The 21,367-nt window shown below is 41.9% G+C and overlaps 1 protein-coding gene across 1 annotated transcript in view; it reads left to right on the top strand.

Moving 5' to 3' along the window:
* Positions 1-21,367, top strand: part of zfhx4 (zinc finger homeobox 4) — a 205,793-nt gene that overhangs the window by 167,595 nt on the left and 16,831 nt on the right. The window contains exon 7 of the mRNA XM_034164139.1: positions 16,394-16,492. Within this exon, the coding sequence (XP_034020030.1) occupies positions 16,394-16,492 (99 nt within the window). The remainder of the gene's footprint in view (positions 1-16,393; positions 16,493-21,367) is intronic.

The following is a 21,367-nucleotide window of genomic DNA, read 5'->3' as shown; positions in this document are numbered from 1 at the left end:
GCGCCTTGGGGCAACTGTTTGTTGTGATTTGGCGCTATATAAATAAAATTGATTTGATTTGAATTGATTTACAATATAAGCCAGGGTTCTCAAACTGCTAGTCTGAGGGCCAGATCTGGCACAGAGAGCAATTTTATTAAAGCTTCAGTGTGTAGAATTTAATGACATCATGTGGTGAGATTGCAGGTTGCATGTTGTCATCACTGGTCATGATTTTGTTTCCCTTCGTGTTTTTTTTGGTGACAGGGATTTATGCTCCCTTTCTCCTTTTGTGATGAACAATATTTGTGATCCACCATTTTACAAAATGGCGGTTCACAAACTTGTTAGCCTGTACGAGTGACCAGTAGACAGGTTATAGGGGAGCAACCACTCATTCCTCTTCTTTTTTTCTTCAGTCCTCTGGCTTCGCTGTAAAGTGCAAAACGCGTAGTAAGTATGTCCCCATTGGGTGACTGTATCAACATGGCGGTGCAATATGGCGGCCTCTGTGAGGGAGCCCACTCCCGTGCAGATATGAGGGTCTCATTCTAAGCTTATGAAAACATATCAATTCATCTTTACCCTAATGAACAGATGGTTGTGAATGCTATATTCTGTTTATTCTAATTAGCGCCCATAAATTCCACATACTGTAGCTTTAACACTCCCTACATGTTAAAAAACAAAACAAAACAAAACAAAGAATGGCCTGAAAATTTGTAATTTTTCCCAGTTTATTTGAGTGTAGAGCACATATTCCAAAACTGGTATTTTTTGCTTGTGACCCGATTTGTACATTTTAAAGTAAAAATATACATAATGTCATAAAATAAATTTTAAATGTTTAACTAGTCGATATGTGAGATCGAGGACATTTGTTTTTGTACTGTGAAATGGTGCCCACTCAGGTGGTTGAGATTTCACTGAAGCTCAGAAATGTTATGTTTAGAAAAAAAAGTGCTATAATATAATGTGTACTATAATATGATAGTACTACAATACTATAGCAGTACTATATTCATTTAGCCATTGAAACTGAATATCTCCACGAACAAATCACTACCCAGATTCATTTTGATTGATAAGGCTCACACTAACCAGTTTGCATGTTTGTAAAAAAATAAATAAATACATCCTACGTGCAACATGGCCACCAACCATGCATCTGCAGATTTAAAGTTTACTTCAACCATTCTTTCTGGTTCACTCATCAATTTGTTGGACCCTGAAATGCTGTTGTGTTTGGGAATCCCTCAGAATCATGTATTTACTTTTATAAGTACTGTGCATCCAGAAAGTATTCACAGCACTTCACTTTTTCTACATTTTATGTTACGGCCTTATTCCATAATGGAGTATTTTTTCCCCCCTTAAAATTCTACTCGCAACACCCCATAATGACGACATTAAAAAGTTTTTTGGGGGGAAAGTTTTACAAATTTATTAGAAATAAAAAACTCAGAAATCACAAGTACTTACGTATTCACGCTCTTTGCACAATACTTTGTTGATGCACCTTTGGCAGCAGGTTCAGCCTCAAGTCTTCTTGAATATGATGCCACAAGCTATCTTTTGGCAGTTTTGTCCATTCCTCTTTGCAGCACCTCTCAAGCTTGCGGAGACTGCATCAGAATTTTGGCTCTCTGTTGGGACTGTTTACACAGAGACTGCTACCTGCTGCTTTGGACTTGAACTAACAGTCTTTTTCAAGACTTTTTTACCTTTTTACTTTTTTTAACTTTTTTACTGTGCTCCAACGCCTAAGGAAGACCTCTAACGGTCGAAACATCGCGACGGAGCACTTTTATCAGCTAACTTTCATTAGCGTTGGCAAGCTAACTAGCTTGCTAACGCTTTCGTTTTTATTTATTTTTTTTTTTTTTTTATTTTAGCACCGTTGTCGTGCGTTCGCTGTTGTCGTGCGTTGCCTGTGCTGCTTCATGGCCTGTTTGGTGCCTTGATTGGGGCACTCCTTCTGCTGAATCACCTCTGGATTATTTGCACATTATTCACTTTGTGTGTTTTTAGGAATCCGCTAGCTTAGCGCAGCTACTAGCTCTTAGCCGATTTAGCATGGCGGCTTCTCCTGTCTCTCCCGTACTTTTCTGCTCTGGGTGTGAAATGTTTAGTTATTCCTCGGCCTCCTTTAGCAGTAACGGTACTTGTAATAAGTGCAGCTTATTCGTAGCTTTGGAGGCCAGGCTGGGCGAATTGGAGGCTCGGCTCCGCACCGTGGAAAATTCTACAGCTAGCCAGGCCCCTGTAGTCGGTGCGGACCAAGGTAGCTTAGCCGCCGTTAGTTCCCCCCTGGCAGATCCCGTGCAGTCGGGAAAGCAGGCTGACTGGGTGACTGTGAGGAGGAAGCGTAGCCCTAAACAGAAGCCCCGTGTACACCGTCAACCCGTTCATATCTCTAACCGTTTTTCCCCACTCGACGATACACTCGCCGAGGATCAAACTCTGGTTATTGGCGACTCTGTTTTGAGAAATGTGAAGTTAGCGACACCAGCAACCATTGTCAATTGTCTTCCGGGGGCCAGAGCAGGCGACATCGAAGGACATTTGAAATTGCTGGCTAAGGCTAAGCGTAAATTTGGTAAGATTGTAATTCACGTCGGCAGTAATGACACTCGGTTACGCCAATCGGAGGTCACTAAAATTAACATTAAATCGGTGTGTAACTTTGCAAAAACAATGTCGGACTCTGTTGTTTTCTCTGGGCCCCTCCCCAATCGGACCGGGAGTGACATGTTTAGCCGCATGTTCTCCTTGAATTGCTGGCTGTCTGAGTGGTGTCCAAAAAATGAGGTGGGCTTCATTGATAATTGGCAAAGCTTCTGGGGAAAACCTGGTCTTGTTAGGAGAGACGGCATCCATCCCACTTTAGAGGGAGCAGCTCTCATTTCTAGAAATGTGGCCAATTTTTTTGGATCCTCCAAACTGTGACTGTCTAGCGTTGGGACCAGGAGGCAGAGCTGTGGTCTTATACACCTCTCTGCAGCTTCTCTCCCCCTGCCATCCCCTCATTACCCCATCCCTGTAGAGACGGTGCCTGCTCCCAGACCACCAATAACCAGCAAAAATCTATTTAAGCATAAAATTCAAAAAGAAAAAATAATATAGCACCTTCAATTGCACCACAGACTAAAACAGTTAAATGTGGTCTATTAAACATTAGGTCTCTCTCTTCTAAGTCCCTGTTGGTAAATGATATAATAATTGATCAACGTATTGATTTATTCTGCCTAACAGAAACCTGGTTACAGCAGGATGAATATGTTAGTTTAAATGAGTCAACACCCCCGAGTCACACTAACTGTCAGAATGCTCGTAGCACGGGCCGGGGCGGAGGATTAGCAGCAATCTTCCATTCCAGCTTATTAATTAATCAAAAACCTAGACAGAGCTTTAATTCATTTGAAAGCTTGTCTCTTAGTCTTGTCCATCCAAATTGGAAGTCCCAAAAACCAGTTTTATTTGTTATTATCTATCGTCCACCTGGTCGTTACTGTGAGTTTCTCTGTGAATTTTCAGACCTTTTGTCTGACTTAGTGCTTAGCTCAGATAAGATAATTATAGTGGGCGATTTTAACATCCACACAGATGCTGAGAATGACAGCCTCAGCACTGCATTTAATCTATTATTAGACTCTATCGGCTTTGCTCAAAAAGTAAATGAGTCCACCCACCACTTTAATCATATTTTAGATCTTGTTCTGACTTATGGTATGGAAATAGAAGACTTAACAGTATTCCCTGAAAACTCCCTTCTGTCTGATCATTTTTTAATAACATTTACATTTACCCTGATGGACTACCCTGCAGTGGGGAATAAGTTTCATTACACTAGAAGTCTTTCAGAAAGCGCTGTAACTAGGTTTAAGGATATGATTCCTTCTTTATGTTCTCTAATGTCATATACCAACACAGAGCAGAGTAGCTACCTAAACTCTGTAAGGGAGTTAGAGTATCTCGTTAATAGTTTTACATCCTCATTGAAGACAACTTTGGATGCTGTAGCTCCTCTGAAAAAGAGAGCTTTAAATCAGAAGTGTCTGACTCCGTGGTATAACTCACAAACTCGTAGCTTAAAGCAGATAACCCGTAAGTTGGAGAGGAAATGGTGTCTCACTAATTTAGAAGATCTTCACTTAGCCTGGAAAAAGAGTTTGTTGCTCTATAAAAAAGCCCTCCGTAAAGCTAGGACATCTTTCTACTCATCACTAATTGAAGAAAATAAGAACAACCCCAGGTTTCTTTTCAGCACTGTAGCCAGGCTGACAAAGAGTCAGAGCTCTATTGAGCTGAGTATTCCATTAACTTTAACTAGTAATGACTTCATGACTTTCTTTGCTAACAAAATTTTGACTATTAGAGAAAAAATTACTCATAACCATCCCAAAGATGTATCGTTATCTTTGGCTGCTTTCAGTGATGCCGGTATTTGGTTAGACTCTTTCTCTCCGATTGTTCTGTCTGAGTTATTTTCATTAGTTACTTCATCCAAACCATCAACATGTTTATTAGACCCCATTCCTGCCAGGCTGCTCAAGGAAGTCCTACCATTATTTAATGCTTCAATCTTAAATGTGATCAATCTATCTTTGTTAGTTGGTTATGTACCACAGGCCTTTAAGGTGGCAGTAATTAAACCATTACTTAAAAAGCCATCACTTGACCCAGCTATCTTAGCTAATTATAGGCCAATCTCCAACCTTCCTTTTCTCTCAAAGATTCTTGAGAGGGTAGTTGTAAAACAGCTAACTGATCACCTGCAGAGGAATGGTCTATTTGAAGAGTTTCAGTCAGGTTTTAGAATTCATCATAGTACAGAAACAGCATTAGTGAAGGTTACAAATGATCTTCTTATGGCTTCGGACAGTGGACTTATCTCTGTGCTTGTTCTGTTGGACCTCAGTGCTGCTTTTGATACTGTTGACCATAAAATTTTATTACAGAGATTTGAGCATGTCATAGGTATTAAAGGCACTGCGCTGCGGTGGTTTGAATCATATTTGTCTAATAGATTACAGTTTGTTCATGTAATGGGGAATCTTCTTCACAGACTAAAGTTAATTATGGAGTTCCACAAGGTTCTGTGCTAGGACCAATTTTATTCACTTTATACATGCTTCCCTTAGGCAGTATTATTAGACGGTATTGCTTAAATTTTCATTGTTACGCAGATGATACCCAGCTTTATCTATCCATGAAGCCAGAGGATACACACCAATTAGCTAAACTGCAGGATTGTCTTACAGACATAAAGACATGGATGACCTCTAATTTCCTGCTTTTAAACTCAGATAAAACTGAAGTTATTGTACTTGGCCCCACAAATCTTAGAAGCATGGTGTCTAACCAGATCGTTACTCTGGATGGCATTTCCCTGATCTCTAGTAATACTGTGAGAAATCTTGGAGTCATTTTTGATCAGGATATGTCATTCAAAGCGCATATTAAACAAATATGTAGGACTGCCTTTTTGCATTTACGCAATATCTCTAAAATCAGAAAGGTCTTGTCTCAGAGTGATGCTGAAAAACTAGTTCATGCATTTATTTCCTCTAGGCTGGACTACTGTAATTCATTATTATCAGGTTGTCCTAAAAGTTCCCTAAAAAGCCTTCAGTTGGTTCAGAATGCTGCAGCTAGAGTACTGACGGGGACTAGCAGGAGAGAGCATATCTCACCCGTGTTGGCCTCTCTTCATTGGCTTCCTGTTAATTCTAGAATAGAATTTAAAATTCTTCTTCTTACTTATAAGGTTTTGAATAATCAGGTCCAATCTTATCTTAGGGACCTCGTAGTATCATATTACCCCATTAGAGCGCTTCGCTCTCAGACTGCGGGCTTACTTGTAGTTCCTAGGGTTTGTAAGAGTAGAATGGGAGGCAGAGCCTTCAGCTTTCAGGCTCCTCTCCTGTGGAACCAGCTCCCAATTCAGATCAGGGAGACAGATACCCTCTCTACTTTTAAGATTAGGCTTAAAACTTTCCTTTTCGCTAAGGCTTATAGTTAGGGCTGGATCGGGTGACCCTGGACCATCCCTTGGTTATGTTGCTTTAGACGTAGGCTGTGGGGGGGTTCCCATGATGCACTGTTTCTTTCTCTTTTTGCTCCGTATGCATCACTCTGCATTTAATCATTAGTGATCGATCTCTGCCCCCCTTCTCGGCATGTCTTTTTCCTGGTTCTTTCCCTCAGCCCCAACCAGTCTCAGCAGAAGACTGCCCCTCCCTGAGCCTGGTTCTGCTGGAGGTTTCTTCCTGTTAAAGGGGAGTTTTTCCTTCCCACTGTGGCCAAGTGCTTGCTCATAGGGGGTCGTTTTGACCGTTGGGGTTTTTCATAATTATTGTATGGCCTTGCCTTACAATATGGAGCGCCTTGGGGCAACTGTTTGTTGTGATTTGGCGCTATATAAGAAAAAAGTTGATTGATTGATTGATTGAAGCTCCATCAAGTTGTACAGCCATTTTCAGATCTCTCCAGAGATGTTCAATCAGATTCAGGTCTGGGCTCTGGCTGGGCCACTCAAGGACATTCACAGAGTTCTGAGGACTGTGGCCACTCCTTTGATATCTTGGCTGTGTGCTTAGGGTCATTGTCCTGCTGAAAGATGAACCGTCACCCCAGTCTGACATCAAGAGCGCTGTGGAGCAGGTTTTCATCCAGGATGTCTCTGTACATTGCTGCATTCGTCTTTCCCTCAATCCTGACTAGTCTCCCAGTTCCTGCTGCTGAAAAACATCCCCACAGCATGATGCTGCCACCACCATGCTTCACTGTAGGGATGGTGCCTGGTTTCCTCCAAACATGACGCCTGGCATTCCTTTGTCTCATCAGACCAGAGAATTTTGTTTCTTATGGTCTGAGAATCCTTCAGGCGCCTTTTGGCAAACTCCAGGTGGCTGCCATGTGCCTTTTACTAAAGAGTTGCTTCCGTCTAGCCACTCTACTATACAGGCATGGTTGGTGGATTGCAGCAGGGGTGGTTGTCCTTCTGAAGGTTCTCCTCTCTCCACAGAGGTGCTGGAGCTCTGACAGAGTGACCATCGGGTTCTTGGTCCCCTCCCTGACTAAGGCCCTTCTCCTCCAATTGATCAGTTTAGTTGGACAGCCAGCTCTAGGAAGAGTGCTGGTGGATCCGAACTCCTTCCATTTAGAGATGATGGAGGCCACTGTGCTCATTGGGACCTTCAAAGTAGCAGAAATGTTTTTGTACCCTTCCCCATATTTGTGCCTCAAGACGATCCTGTCTTGGAGGTCTGCAGACAATTGCTTTGACTTCATACTTGGTTTGTGCTCTGACATGTACTGTCAACTGTGGGACCTTAAGTGTAGACAGGTGTGTGTCTTTCCAAATCATGTCCAATCAGCTGAACCAGGTGGACTCCAATTAAGCTCTAGAAACATGTCAAGGATTATCAGTGGAAACAGGATGCACCTGAGCTCAATTTTGAGCTTCATGGCAATGGCTGCAAGTACTTATGTATGTGTGATTTCTTATTTTTTATTTTGAATAAATTTGGAAAAAAAATCCCCAACTTTTTTCACATTGTCATTATGGGGTATTGTGTATAGAATTTTAAGTGAAAACAAAGAATTTCATCCATTTTGGAATAAGGCTGTAACAAAATGTGGAAAAAGTGAAGTGCTGTGAATACTTTCTGGATGCACTGTACTTCATAGGTTATTTTTGTAATAAAGAATGTTCAGTGATGTCTCAGATAAATATTTCTAGGTGATGCATTCACATGCTGCTGTGCAGGTCTGGGAAAAAAAGACTTCCACATTCAATTGCAATGGAATTACTTCCATTTTGCTGGATTTTGTGTCCCAACAGGTTGATTTTAATGTTGTCTCAGATGGAGGAGACCACGATAGGAAGCTGGAATGGTGGTGGTGGTGGGGATAAGTTTTTCAATTTCACTGATGTCTTTGTGCTGGGAAATGTTTGCCAGGAATACAGCTGTGTAACAGCATGGTTATAACAATGTCAGCTAGATATTTTGTAGAGAAAAACAAAACACGATACCTTTTTTTCTGGTGAGTGTTTACGGGGACCACCTGAGTGCCCCCCCCCCCCCCCCCCCAAAAAAAAAGCACATCATATTTTAGTTATTAAGTTATTTAAGTTACTGAGTCCACCAGTTATACATCGCAGGATTTCTACCACTGGCTTCCAATTAATAGTTAAATTTAGCACTTGATCAGAACTCACTTAATTATTCTTCATTTCTGACAGTTAAATATAGGCTGATATTGGTTGTGCAGTAATCAGACCCAGCGCCTGCGGTTAGCTGCAGCTCACCGGCCGTCTTTAATGTTCTGACCGACCCACATCAAAGAGAGTCTCACCGGGCTGCCAAAGTCACACACCCTCACGAACCCAACCTCCTGTGTGTGTGTGTGTGTGTGTGTGTGTGTGTGTGTGTGTGTGTGTGTGTGTGTGTGTGTGTGTGTGTGTGTGTGTGTGTGTGTGTGTGTGTGTGTGTGGACGCAAAGGAAGGTGACTGCTGAAGTCTCACTCGGCGTGTCCTCTGGTAGCGATTAGCTTGACGGCCAGGTTCTCTGTCCCGTGCACAGACACTTGCACATGACAGCTCACATGCAAACACACGCAGCCGCTGTCCCGCTCGCATGATCGCTGGTGCACATCTGCACAAACACGTGCACACTGTTGTGTCGTGTCACTGCCAGGGTCAGTCAGAGGGCAGACGCCGTGCTGATGTATGGAGGAGAGCGCTAGTCTGGGAATGAGAGACACCACAGATCTAACCAACGAGAAGAGGAAAGAAAATCACTGATGAGGCCCAGATGATCACCCCTCCTTTCCTCTTTCTTTCCTCACCCTCTCTTCACCCTTGTTCCTCCATCTCTTTCCCTCTTCTGTTCATTGTCCTCTCTCATTTCTCCTCTTATCTAGCTGCTGGTAGAGTGCCCCCTAGAGGTTAGATTAGACAGTGTGCACAGCTCCAGCATTTGATCTGTTTAAGTCATGTTGTGCCGACTTTTCCTGCTGCACATTAAATGCATCCGAGAAACGTTTTCCCACCGCTTCATCCGGATGAAGTGCAAAAACAAAAATGTTGCAGCTTCACACGTTTGGAAGTAAAACAGTTTCACAACAGATTCTCTCAATAGTATTCAAATACATGCAAAAGAAAAAAAATTTCATTTGCAGCTTCATCCTAAAGTAAATTCATGAAAAAAAAAAGCATGAATGTGCTGCTCCCTCATTTAAAAATACAGGAGCCCCGCCCAGCACCCATCTGATTGGCTGTCATAAAAATATGTGTCCCTACAGATATTAGCATCAGTAACAGTTGCATCTTTAAACTGTTAATCCACTGTAAATATTTTTGGGACAAAAGAATTTCTTTGAAACACACGGCGGGCATGTTTCTGTTCCCCTTTACACATGTTGCCATTCAAGTCGTAGGAAAATTTTTAAAATTTGTTACAATTTTAAAAAGCACTTGAAAAAAAGGAACTGACTGATGTTTGCTTTGAGGGTTCTTTCACCCTATAAAATAAAATAAACATTATTTATGTTGCTCACCAGTTGTTGTTGACATTGCAAAATCAAAGCAATCTTTGATGACTCAACAAATTTGTTTTTTTTTATATATGTATAATGGATTGATGTTTATTTGTTTAGTCTGTAAAATAAAAAAAATGGAACCTTAGAACTTAAAATGTGTTCAGATGTGTTGTCCACAAAAAGTCCAATTTCTGGTTATGTTCATAAAACATTTTAAAATTTATTTTTTGTTGGTTTAGGTATTTAAACGTGGTTACCAACTAAAATGAAAGCGTATTAAAAGTACTTTAAAACTCTTTAATTTTGCGTACACCAGTGGCGGCCGGCCCATAGGGGGCGCTCGGGCGCTGCCTTCCTAGATGTGGAGGGGAAAAGTCATAATATATATATATATATATATATATATTATCAATGTCAGTTTTACTTACTTGTATGTGCATACATGTAATATGAATGATTAAAACAACACTTCCTCCAACTGACTCTCATTCAACAGTGCATTTCCACCGACAGGAGCAGAAAACGTACGTTCCTCGTCTTGGGCGCCATTCAAAGCGCCCTTGAAGTGCAGCGAAATAACCAATCGTATGTAGTTACTAGGGAAAATTAATAAATATTTGGCAAATCAACATTGCCAAAATTAATGGCTTTGGGGCGCCGGAATTTTAGCCCTTGCTACAAAAATGCGGGAACGTTAGATTACAGTCAGTGATACACGTGACACTGCAGCTGTCAGTCAGTCAGGAAGAGCGACGACGACATTTGGGTTATATTTATTTATTTTTATTTTGTCTCCGTGTGTTTTGCTGGAGTAAGTTGAAGAACTCTTCGGAGATCTTTCTCGTGGTTTAATGACAATTGCACATCCCGGTTGGAGGAGAGATGTTTGTCTGACTCGTTATAAACCGTGTCAGGCTTCATTCACACTGTCAGAGCGCCTGCGTCACGGAGGCTGCTGATCTGCGCGGATGGAAAGGAGCGCGTCCACCTCTTCAGCTCAGGTGAGCTGACGAGCTGCTCGGATTTATTCCCAAATGTTGCTCCTGGTGTGGAAACGAGGGTGAAAATTTAAGATAAACGAATGAGTGATGTTTTTTGTTTGTTTTAGGGGGTCAAAGCTGTGATCTTTATTGGGACAGCAGACCAGTTATAATGGTAATAGGGGAGGCTGGGGCTGTTTGTAACAGTGTTCAAAGCTGCAGCCATGCTGGTATTTTGATTTCACTACACATTATGAGGATCAGTTCACAGAAGTGAAATATTCTTTGGAGTATTCCACACTCTAAAACAAATTATTTGCTCAGTTTAAAAACAAAATAAAACAAAACCCTAAAATAGCAATTTGCATGTTTTTTAAAGAAATTCTAACTCAGCCACTGAGTACACACAAGACACTTATAGTCAGACAAACCCAGGTTTAGCAACGCATTTAATTAAGTGGTTTTGTAAATTTAATTTGCTTTGTCCTCTACACTGTTAATTAATTTTAACCAATTTAATTTAAAGGTTTTGGTGTTATTAGTTAGTCAAGTTATTTAAAGTTTTTCAAGCTTCTTTTTTGCCTCCATTCCCTCAGTAATGTTCATGCAAAATATTACCTTAATTTTCTCTCGCTCTTGCTTTTGGAGATTTATTTATTTATTTATTTATTTATTCTGTTTGAAACATTGACGTGACCTTGCAGTATTTGAGATCTTCAGGAACTCCTTGTTTCTCCATATTCCTGTTGTGAGCCCTCTCCCTCCCTCTCTCTTCTGTGAAACACACTGTTCGATTTGTGCCGTTTGCTTTTTCTTTGCCGTTGAACAAAAGTATAGCGAAAAGAAACCAGTGATGAAAGACTTTCAAGCCCACAATGCACACATGCCCACACACACACATACACACACAAACGCTCCATCCTCTCCGCAGGAAGGTGGGGTGAATTAAAATACAAAGATGGACGCTGCAGCACAGGCAGTGAAAATTGCAATTTCTGCAGCCGAGGCTCTGTTGGCTGACAGGAGATATTTCATCCCTCTTGTCACCGACATATTAATAAAACATCAGGAGCAGAGTGCAGTCCCAATCTCTCTCTCTCTCTCACACACACACACACACACACACACACACACACACACACACACACACACACACACACACACACACACACACACACACACACACACACACACACACACACACACACACACACCACAGGGATGCACACATGCGCCTTGACGTGCAGAATTCATACAGTGCACATGCACAACTGCAAAACCACAGCACCTACAACCAAAGTTTTCCTCCTCAATCATTCGCCAGCATCTGCCATGAAAATTTCATGCTGTATATAATGTCCACTTAATGTGTTGGTGCTTAAAGCGGCGGCGCCAGTGCTCTGTCTGTGCATGAAAGGGTTAATCATATCGTGTTTCTAAAAGGGGTTCTGCAGACCCCATGTGCTCATCGTGCAGTGGCCAGAGTGATTGTATGCAAATACAGGTTGACCTCTGTGCACCCTTTGCCTGATTCCTATGAATATGTGTTGTAAAATCTGGTTATTAAAGCAGGATTGACGAGTGTAGCCCTTCTGCAGACACACACATGCAAACATACGTGCACGGGGTTCATTTCACAAAGGGTCACACATGCACGCACTCAAATGAAAGTGCATGCTCAATTTTACTGTTGGACAGTCTTTTTTTTTTTGCACCAAGCAGCACAGATTGATTTTTATTATTGTGCGGCATACAAACAAAAGAAAAATCCAGCCAAAATGATATGTAGCTGTCAAAAACAGATATTTTCAAATTGTGTGCGGCGCTCGTGCACCTCTGCTTCATTGAGGAGGATGCAACCCTACAACCCCCCTACCCACACACACACATACACACACACACTCACACAAAACCACTGACCACAGGTGTGAGTAAAATATGGAAAAGGTCTTGCATAAACAAAGGCTGGTTTGTGAATGCTGCTACGTGCAGAATTAGAACATTTCCTGTGTTAAAAATATAAATTGTTTATTTAAAGTGATGATTAGAGTTTCAGCATATTTCTCCCAGATTGCCCTAGAAAACAAGAAAAGTGCTATAGATCTTTAAGATTTTCAGGGAACTACAACCTCCTCCTCAAATTCGAGAAATCAGTAGTTTTTTTTTCCTGCATTCTCAGGCAACCCGGGAGAAAAATGCATTATTTTTAATACATAATTTTAATTTTAAACACAGGAAATCTTTTGAACTCAGTCACTTTAGTCAAATATGATGCACAGGTGAAATGGTCTCCATGGCTGCTTCTGGATATAGTGACCTTTCCCACATTTCATCACACCTGTCCTCAGTGGTTCAAGGGACATTAAAACCCCCCTCAAACCCCCTCTGGATCTGCCACTGCGGCAGTCCGATTTTAAATTTAATATAAAAAAAAAATACAACACTATATGTGCACTTATTTGTCCAGTTGTAAATCAAAAACTTGACATACACTGAAGATTTGCACGTATCCACAAATTATACACAACTGTTAAAAAATAGCAGATGAAGATGGACAGCACTGATACCAGAAGAGAGGTCAACAGTCAGTCTCAGTATATTGGTGAGTGGGTGTCGGCGTTAGCGGAACTGTCACTAAAATCTTTAGCCTTCAGTCTTACTTTTCACAAATATGCATCCCAGAAGTCTGTAACTGTGACAAACCAGTGTGTGAAGTCGTTTTCAGCTTTTTGCTGTTGCGCTGCACCTGCTCGCCTTCTGGTCACCACTGGGGGGGGGGGGGGGCACCACCATATACAGTTGAAGAAAGCCCAGTGTAGAAGCCAGCTGTTTTTAGCCTCTTAGCACAGCATAAATGTCCATGTCCTGAAATGAAGTTGCTTTTGTTTGTTTGCATGGTTGGTTGGTTGGTTGGTTGGTTGACATCCTCAGTTTTCTTATTTTGTTGTGATTCAAGCTGGTTGGGCAGCAGAGACAAGGAGGTGGCGACATCGATGTGCAGCAGCGAGGGAGTAAATACGGGTCTGCTTAAGTGGCCTTTGCCTATCTGAACTCTCAAGAGCCTCACCATGATCTTTGAATACTTACTAGGGTTTAAAGACACGGAAGTAGCAACAAAGCAGCTTCACTAAACTGACTCACTACGTTAAAATCCAACCATTGTCCAGCTCGTTGTCCATTTATATCCACCCAGGGTGCTGTGAATCAATGCGGTTGTATCATGTACTTTAAAACCGATTTCCTACAGCAGTACCGGTGAACTGTCACAAACTATTAAATTAGATTAAAACCAAACTGAATCAAATTGTCTTTCAATCATATAAAGTGAGCAGAGACCCCAAACCGCCGTGTGCAGAAAAAATAAGGTGCACCCCTGCACATGCATGAGTACATTTAAATAAATATGTGCATATGTGTGTGTGTGTGCGTGTGTGCGTGTGTGTGCGCGTGCGCGCCTGGTTATCTGGCCTCTCTCAGACTGCTCAAAATTCATTACAAAGTGACATCAGCCCAGCCGGAGACAAATGATGGCTGGATGAAAGGGAGCGCTCGGGCTCGGCTAGGATTAGTGTTAGCTTGCGCTGGCGACACATATGCACACACGCACACACACACACACACACACACACACACACACACACACACACACACACACACACACACACACACACACACACACACACACAGTGCATGTATACAAAATCACACTCGCATACACACACTTTAATCCAGTGGCAGAACACTGCAGATACACAGAATTATCAAACAAGGGGCTGAACTCTCTGAGATGGGCAGGCTAATCTGCTAATAGTACAGAGCTGCATGTGTGTGTGTGTGTTTGTACATTCACAGATCATTACTGTACACTGCTTATTTTTTCATGTGGATAAATTACTTTATTTCGACACAGAAATGTTCATATCTTTCTGTTTGAACTCTGGTGGTGGTTTCTCTTTCCTGTGTTGCCATTTGTCTGCAGAAAATGCCATTGTTTTTAAATCAAATAAAATCTGTATGATGCTGTGTGTTTTCTTCAAATAATGCAGAATTGCAGAACTGGTTTTGTTGCAGTTTTAATTTTCAGTTCATGATATTAGCGTTAGCCGCGGCATACGTTTAAGTGAATGACCATTAGAAGAAACAAATATTATATCTGATGAAGCTTCAGTGTTGGAATTGTTCCCTACAACAATCCCAGACATGTCCAACAGGTGGCAGACAGGTTTATGCTATATTATTTATGCAAAACAAACCTGCTTTTTTTGTGTTGATCTGTCACATCAAAGTCAACCAAAGTTAAATCACTTCATCCTGATTTTCTGCCCTTTTACTTTAGATACATGTTTATTGTTTGTGAGTTATTGTGTTAAGAAACTGGATAACTTTCCCAAAGCCCGGGAAGAAAATAGTGCTAGAGTGTCATATGGGGAAGGATTACGCCAGATGTTTTCAATCAGTCTCCAAGAAACTTCATGGAACAAGTCAGTTTATTGACATGAAGAAACCAATAAATGTTGGTGTTGATCGCAGCCCAAAAGTGGATTCGGTCACTTTCTCAAAATGTATTTAACTGATGTTCATACAACCTGGTGGAAAGATCAGTTTTATCAAGAATAACAAGCCACACGCACAAAATATTGGTGTTAACGGACATAGATCTGATTATGTATTCCGGATCATGCCTGCACTCGTGTGTGTGTTTTGGTTTGTATGTAACTATGTGCTAATATTTGGTAGAGCAGACGGCTCAGTGGCATAAGGAGTTGGGTGACGAATATGTAGACCTGAGTTTGATTCCAGGTCACACTACCTGTCTGTATCCTAGATACTTCATCTATATCATCCCAATCCAACCAGGTGGGTGCCCACCTTGGCTGGACTGTTGTCCTATTCAGTTGGACTGCAAGTCTCATCCTCTTCATGGTACAGAATTCAGGAATAAGCACGGGAACCAACAACCCTCAGGGTCTATTAAGGGACTTTCTACCTCAAATATATAAGAAAATGGTTCATTTTATGGATGTGAGTTCTGATATTTGAATATTAATGAACTTGCCTAGTAAGTCCCTTCATCTGCTTCCTTGTTTTGTACTCGGGTCACCACAGCAAATCTGAGGTGGATCTGCATGTTGAATTGGTACAAGTTTTACAGCGGATGCCCTTCCTGACGCAACTCCATATTACATGAAGAAATGTGGCAGGGGTGGGGTTTGAGCCAGGAACTTTCCACACTGAAACCAAGCACACTAACCACTTGGCCACCACTGAATCTCGTTTTCATGTTGTTTTGTTTCAACAGTAAAGTTGGTTTCTCAAAACATTTTTTAGTTTGATCTCCACACAACTAGGACTAATCAGTCTTTGCAAGCGAAAGAAGGCACTAAGTTTTGATTTTGATTGAAATCCTGGACACTTTTTTTGTTGGGACAGTTTTCCTCATCTTACTTATCAATATCTCACAACCAGCAATCAACAAAATAAAACTTCGTGCAGGGCTGTGGGGGTGCTGAATCCTGGATCTGTAGGATTTGAGATCCGATGGTGCCGGTGCTTATACCTGGATTTCGCGGTGGTAAGCGTAGGAGAGTCTATGACTAACCCTGACCAGGATGCCAGTCCATAGCAGATTACTTCCTCAACCCAAGCTGATACCCATTTACAGCTGGGTGGACTGGGATGATACATTCACTGACAGTCCATAGGTTGGTAGTCCAGCTCCCATTCCACAGATCCACCTGCTGTGGTGATATTAAAATCGCTCTGTTGTCAGAAATGTCAGAATAATGTTAAAAATGTAGGATTATTAGGTCTTGGCTGAGGTATGCTCTCCCCTGTGAGTTCCCTCCTGGTGGGTAACACTGTTATTTCCTCTGTGCATTTCCAGAGGAGACAGCTGAGGACAATGAGAGGCCTCCTCGCTCGTCCTCCAGACCTGGACTCAACCTGGCCGACCGAGACCTGACGGACAGCAGGAGAACCGAGAGTAAGTCTCACGCACAGCGAGGAAACACCTCCGCTTGTCTCCTTTCCTAAATTCTGCTTTGGTCTCCCGAACATGTGTGTGTAACATGTGAACGCTGCCGGCTCGCCTCCATGTGACCCGCTTTAATCGCTTCCATCTGACAGAAAGACAAAAACGAGAAAGACGAGAGGGAAAATGAAAAGAAAGAGAGAGGGATAAGTGTTGTGATATTACCAGGCAGTGTCCAGGCCTCAGATTATTTTTTAATCAAATCAGTTTGCGTGCTTGTAATTTATAAGCGCCTTGCATTAATCTTTTCTCGTTCTTGTGCCCTCTCCGATGACATATTAATTTTTCATAAGCGCAGGATTAGATTGAGGGGGTGCTGTGTATATGTTTTTCTAATATTGCACCACGTCCCTGCAAACCAACCCCCCCCCCCGCAGCTCAATCCATCCCTTAATTGTTGTCCAATCTGTGACCCGCTCACCAGGCATTAGCTCGGAAAGAAAAAGCATTCGTTTTGTAAGAATAGTGACACTGTAAACTGGGAAGAGCAACAATCCGTACATGGCGGCGGCAGCTTGGTGTTTTTGTTATTTTGGGCAAAAGAGAGAGCACATAATGCCTCGGCGGCGAGGATGCGGTCGGGATAGACCCGGCTTTGTTAGATTTGATTTACCCAAATAACAATTCATATGGTCCTTTTATGTATGAGATGGAAATCCGTGGCCGTGGATGAATATTGCATGGGGTCTTTTTTTTTCTGTCATCGCATGGACTCTGCTCTTATCCCATCCACCCTCCCAAACCTGAACTTGCACACCTTCCGACTCCCACCCTCGAGTCATCTCCCACCCCGCCTCATCTTGCTAGTACACCATACCTTGCTCCATAATGTGAGGCTCAATGAGGCAGAAGGAGAGCTGAGTGAGGCACGGGCCTATTAGTTTAGCTAGTCATCTATCTTTCAGCTCCATCTCTCTGACAGGTCTGTCTGACAGACTGTCGGGGAACCACCGTCCATGCATTTACAGCCACATATTACCGCCGGCGTCATTTAACACTGCCGCACATGTGCAAAAAGTGTCCCGGCTCCTCCCACTTTCAAGCATGTTCGGCATCTACGCATGCACACGCATAGTAAGCGTTGCTTACACTGAAAATTTTTGTTGTTGTTGAATTCCTTGGAATCTTGGAACAGGCTTTCCCAACCTTTTACCTTCCCTGGATCTTATTTTGAAATCTGAAATTTTTTTCAATACTTTTTTAACAAAGCGAGATATATTTGAACCCAAGATTGGGAAACCCTGCAGGAGTTCGATGGGTGGAGGTCACCATCAGTTATTTGTTTGTTTTTGTGTTTATTTACTAAGAGACAGTTGTACATAAATGACTGTGTGGACAAATTACTTATTATATTTATTATTTTTGCTTTTCATCCAAAATTTACAAGTTTTATTAAACATATGATGCAGTGCAGCATGATGTAAGTTAAATAAAAAATAACACATTAAGTGGTGGAGCTCATAAGTGCACTCAGCTTTGAGCAGAACATAAATAAGTCATCACTTTTACAGCCAGCTGACTGTGGCATTTATTTAAATTAATCTATAAAAAAGGAAGGAGTGTAGCGCAGTAGTATTTAACTGAGAACATTACAATGATTGTAATCATAATAATAATCATTGTAGCAGTAGATTGAGATGTATTTTTCTTTTGAAACAAAAGAGCATTGTTTTAATTTTTTAAATGTATGTATTCATTTAGTTTGTTAATTATTCATTATCATTGGAAAAAAAAAGCAAGATTTTTTGCGGGTTAAAAATAAAACGTATTGATATGGATCCAAAAGCATTTGGTGACTTTAACTTTGTTTTCACCTTAACCTTAAAATGGGCATAAATAAATAAACATGGCAGTCAGAAAGCTTTTGCATGATTGTACATCATTTCATTTGGGTAAAAGTTCTGGTTTACAGAAAATGTCCTAAAAAGCAGTTTATTGATAATAACTTGAGTCCTAATTGATCTTCCAATTAGCTCCAGTCCCATCTGGAGTTGTTCTCATTCAGCCCAACAGCACGTGGATTAAGCAAGGTTTCAGAAAAACCAGATGATGCAAAAGAAGCTTGTCAGCGTGTTGTTCTGCTCGGGTTCACATCACAGACAGGGTCTTGGTTTGTTTTTAATTCTGCTTTTTTTCATCTTAAAGTAGTCAGATTTAGTGTCTCCTTCCTCAGCCTCAAATCTCTGGCAAGCTTCAACTGCTCAGATGTGTGCGTGTGTGTGTGTGTGTGTGCGTGCGTGCGTGGAGATCTCCAGGGAAGGGATTACAGTGTGACCAAGTGAGCAGTGTGTTTGTGCACTTCATTTCCAAGACTAAGATCCTTTAAACAAAGAGGAGCAGATACTGTAGATAGAGGGAGGGGCAGAGAACCAGAGATCTTATCCCTCGCTTCATTTGCATTGTCTTTTTTTTAATCCCATGTCACCTTTGATTAATTATAATCCATGTTACATTTTCCATGCAAATGTCCCTGATGTGGATTACTTCCCAATAGCTTTGTGCCGTGCTTACAGACGGCGCATGTTGCCACTCAGGGGCTCGCGTCTTATAAATAACCAACCAAACCAAAGGGGCCCGGCATGGAAATGAGCCTGTCAGGCAGCCCGAGGAAATTATACATCGCTACCTTCTTCAAAATTAGCAAAGAAATTACTCTCTGGCATGTTGTGTATTTACAATTTTGAATTGTGCAGATAAGCCGGAAGCACAACGCAGTCGCATGCAAACAAACTCAGTCTAATATACCATAGAAGCTTGGTCACATTTCAGATATTTCAAGCTTTTTTTAAATGTATTTATTTGCATGCGTTTTGCAGATGTGAGCTGAGCGCTCCGCTGGATTTCTGTCTTTCCAAAACCAGATTAAAATATATTAAAGATATTAGCATGTTTAATTACAGGCCTGCAGCAAATCGTTTTGTGCATGTTTCCTCTGAAATGACAGCTTGTTGAACGCCTCTGCCAGTTTGTCAGATGTGACAAGCTCATGTTCATCTTTCATTAGAATACGAGGAAGGCTAATCATTTAAAAAAAAAGAATGAAGCAGGCGCTGTTTAAGAGCAGCTCTCGTCTTCCTCTTCACCTCCCTCTGGCTACATGTGAGGCTGCTGAGTGCTTCACTGGGAGTTTGGGGTGCAGAGTGTGCTGCTGTAATGTTATCAGGTGACCGTGGGTCAGCCTAATGCGTAACCTCAGACCAGTAGGCCAGTAAATCATGCCGGCCAAACCTCCCTGGCCCGTTTTGGTTGACTCTCCCTCTTAGATTTACTGCTCTGTAACCTCAGCCAGTCTGCCAGGGCTCAGGGCAGCTAAATTGAATACTAAATCCAAGCTGACGCTGCCCAGCCTCCTCCTCCTCCTTAATTGACAGCCCCCCCCCCGCCAACACACACGTTTGTGGACTTTTTACTTTCTTTTACTTTCACAAAAAAAGTGTCAGAAGTTGGATCTACAGTGTGTCCAGAAAGTATTTACAGCACTTCACTTTTTCCACATTTTGTTATGTTACAGCTTTATTCCAAAATGGATGAAATGAATTTTTTTTCTCAAAATTCTACACACAATACCCCATAATGACAGTGTCAAAAAAGTTTTTTTAATAGATTTTTGCAAAGTTATTAAAAATAACAAAACTTAGAAATCACGTGTACATAAGTTTTTACACCCTTTGCTATTAAGCTCAAAATTAAGCTCAGGTGCTTCCTGTTTCCACTGATTATCCTTGAGATGTTTCTACAGCTTAATTGGAGTCCACCTGGGGTAAATTCAGTTAATTGGACATGATTTGGAAAGACACACACCTGTCTGCATATAAGGTCCCACAGTTGGCAGTGCATGTTAGAGCACAAACCAAACATGAAGTCAAAGGAATTGTCTGTAGACATCTGAGTCAGGATTGTCTCGAGGCACAAATCTGGGGAAGGGGACAGAAACATTTCTGTGGCTTTGAAGGTCCCAATGAGCACAGTGGCCTCCATCATCTGTAAATGGAAGAAGTTCGGATCCACCAGGACTCTTCCTGGAGCTGGTCGCCCGTCTAAACTGAGCCATCAGGAGAGAAGGGACTTAGTCAGGGAAGTGACCAAGAACCTGATGGTCACTCTGTCAGAGTTTCAGCATTCCTCCTCTCTGGAGAGAGGAGAACCTTCCAGAAGGACAACCATCTCGACAGCAATCCACCAATCAGGCCTGTATGGTAGAGTGGCCAGACAGAAGCCACTCCCAAATGGCAGCCCCCCTGCAGTTTGCCAAAAGGCACCTGAAGGACTCTCAGACCATGAGAAACAAAATTCTCTGGTCTGATGAGACAGAGGAATGCCAGGAGTCATGTTCAGAGACCAGGCACCATCCCTACAGTGAAGCATGGTGGTGGCAGCATCATGCTGTGGGGATGTTTTTCATTGGCAGGAACTGGAAGACTAGTCAGGATTGAGGGAAAGATGAATGCAGCAATGTACAGACACATCCTGGATGACAACCTGCTCCAGAGCGCTCTTGATCTCAGACTGGGACGACGGTTCATCTTTCAGCAGGACAATGACTCTAAACACACAGCCAAGATATCAAAGGAGTGGCTTCAGGATAACTTTGTGAATGTCCTTGAGTGGACCAGCCAGAACCCAGACCTGAATCTGATTGAACATCTCTGGAGAGATCTGGAAATGACTGTGCACTGATGTTCCCATCCAACCTGATGGAGCTTGAGAGGTGCTGCAAAGAGGAATGTTCAAAACTGCCCAAAGATAGGTGCACCCAGCTTGTGGCATCATATTCAAGAAGACTTGAGACTTGACTGTAATTGTTGCCAAAGGTGCATCAAGAAAGCA

This window comes from Thalassophryne amazonica, chromosome 1 (assembly GCF_902500255.1).
Source record: "Thalassophryne amazonica chromosome 1, fThaAma1.1, whole genome shotgun sequence".
In the NCBI taxonomy this organism is placed as follows: Eukaryota; Metazoa; Chordata; class Actinopteri; order Batrachoidiformes; family Batrachoididae; genus Thalassophryne; species Thalassophryne amazonica.
The sequence above is the reverse complement of the archived record's forward strand: the minus strand, read 5'-3'. Positions and strand labels throughout refer to the sequence as shown.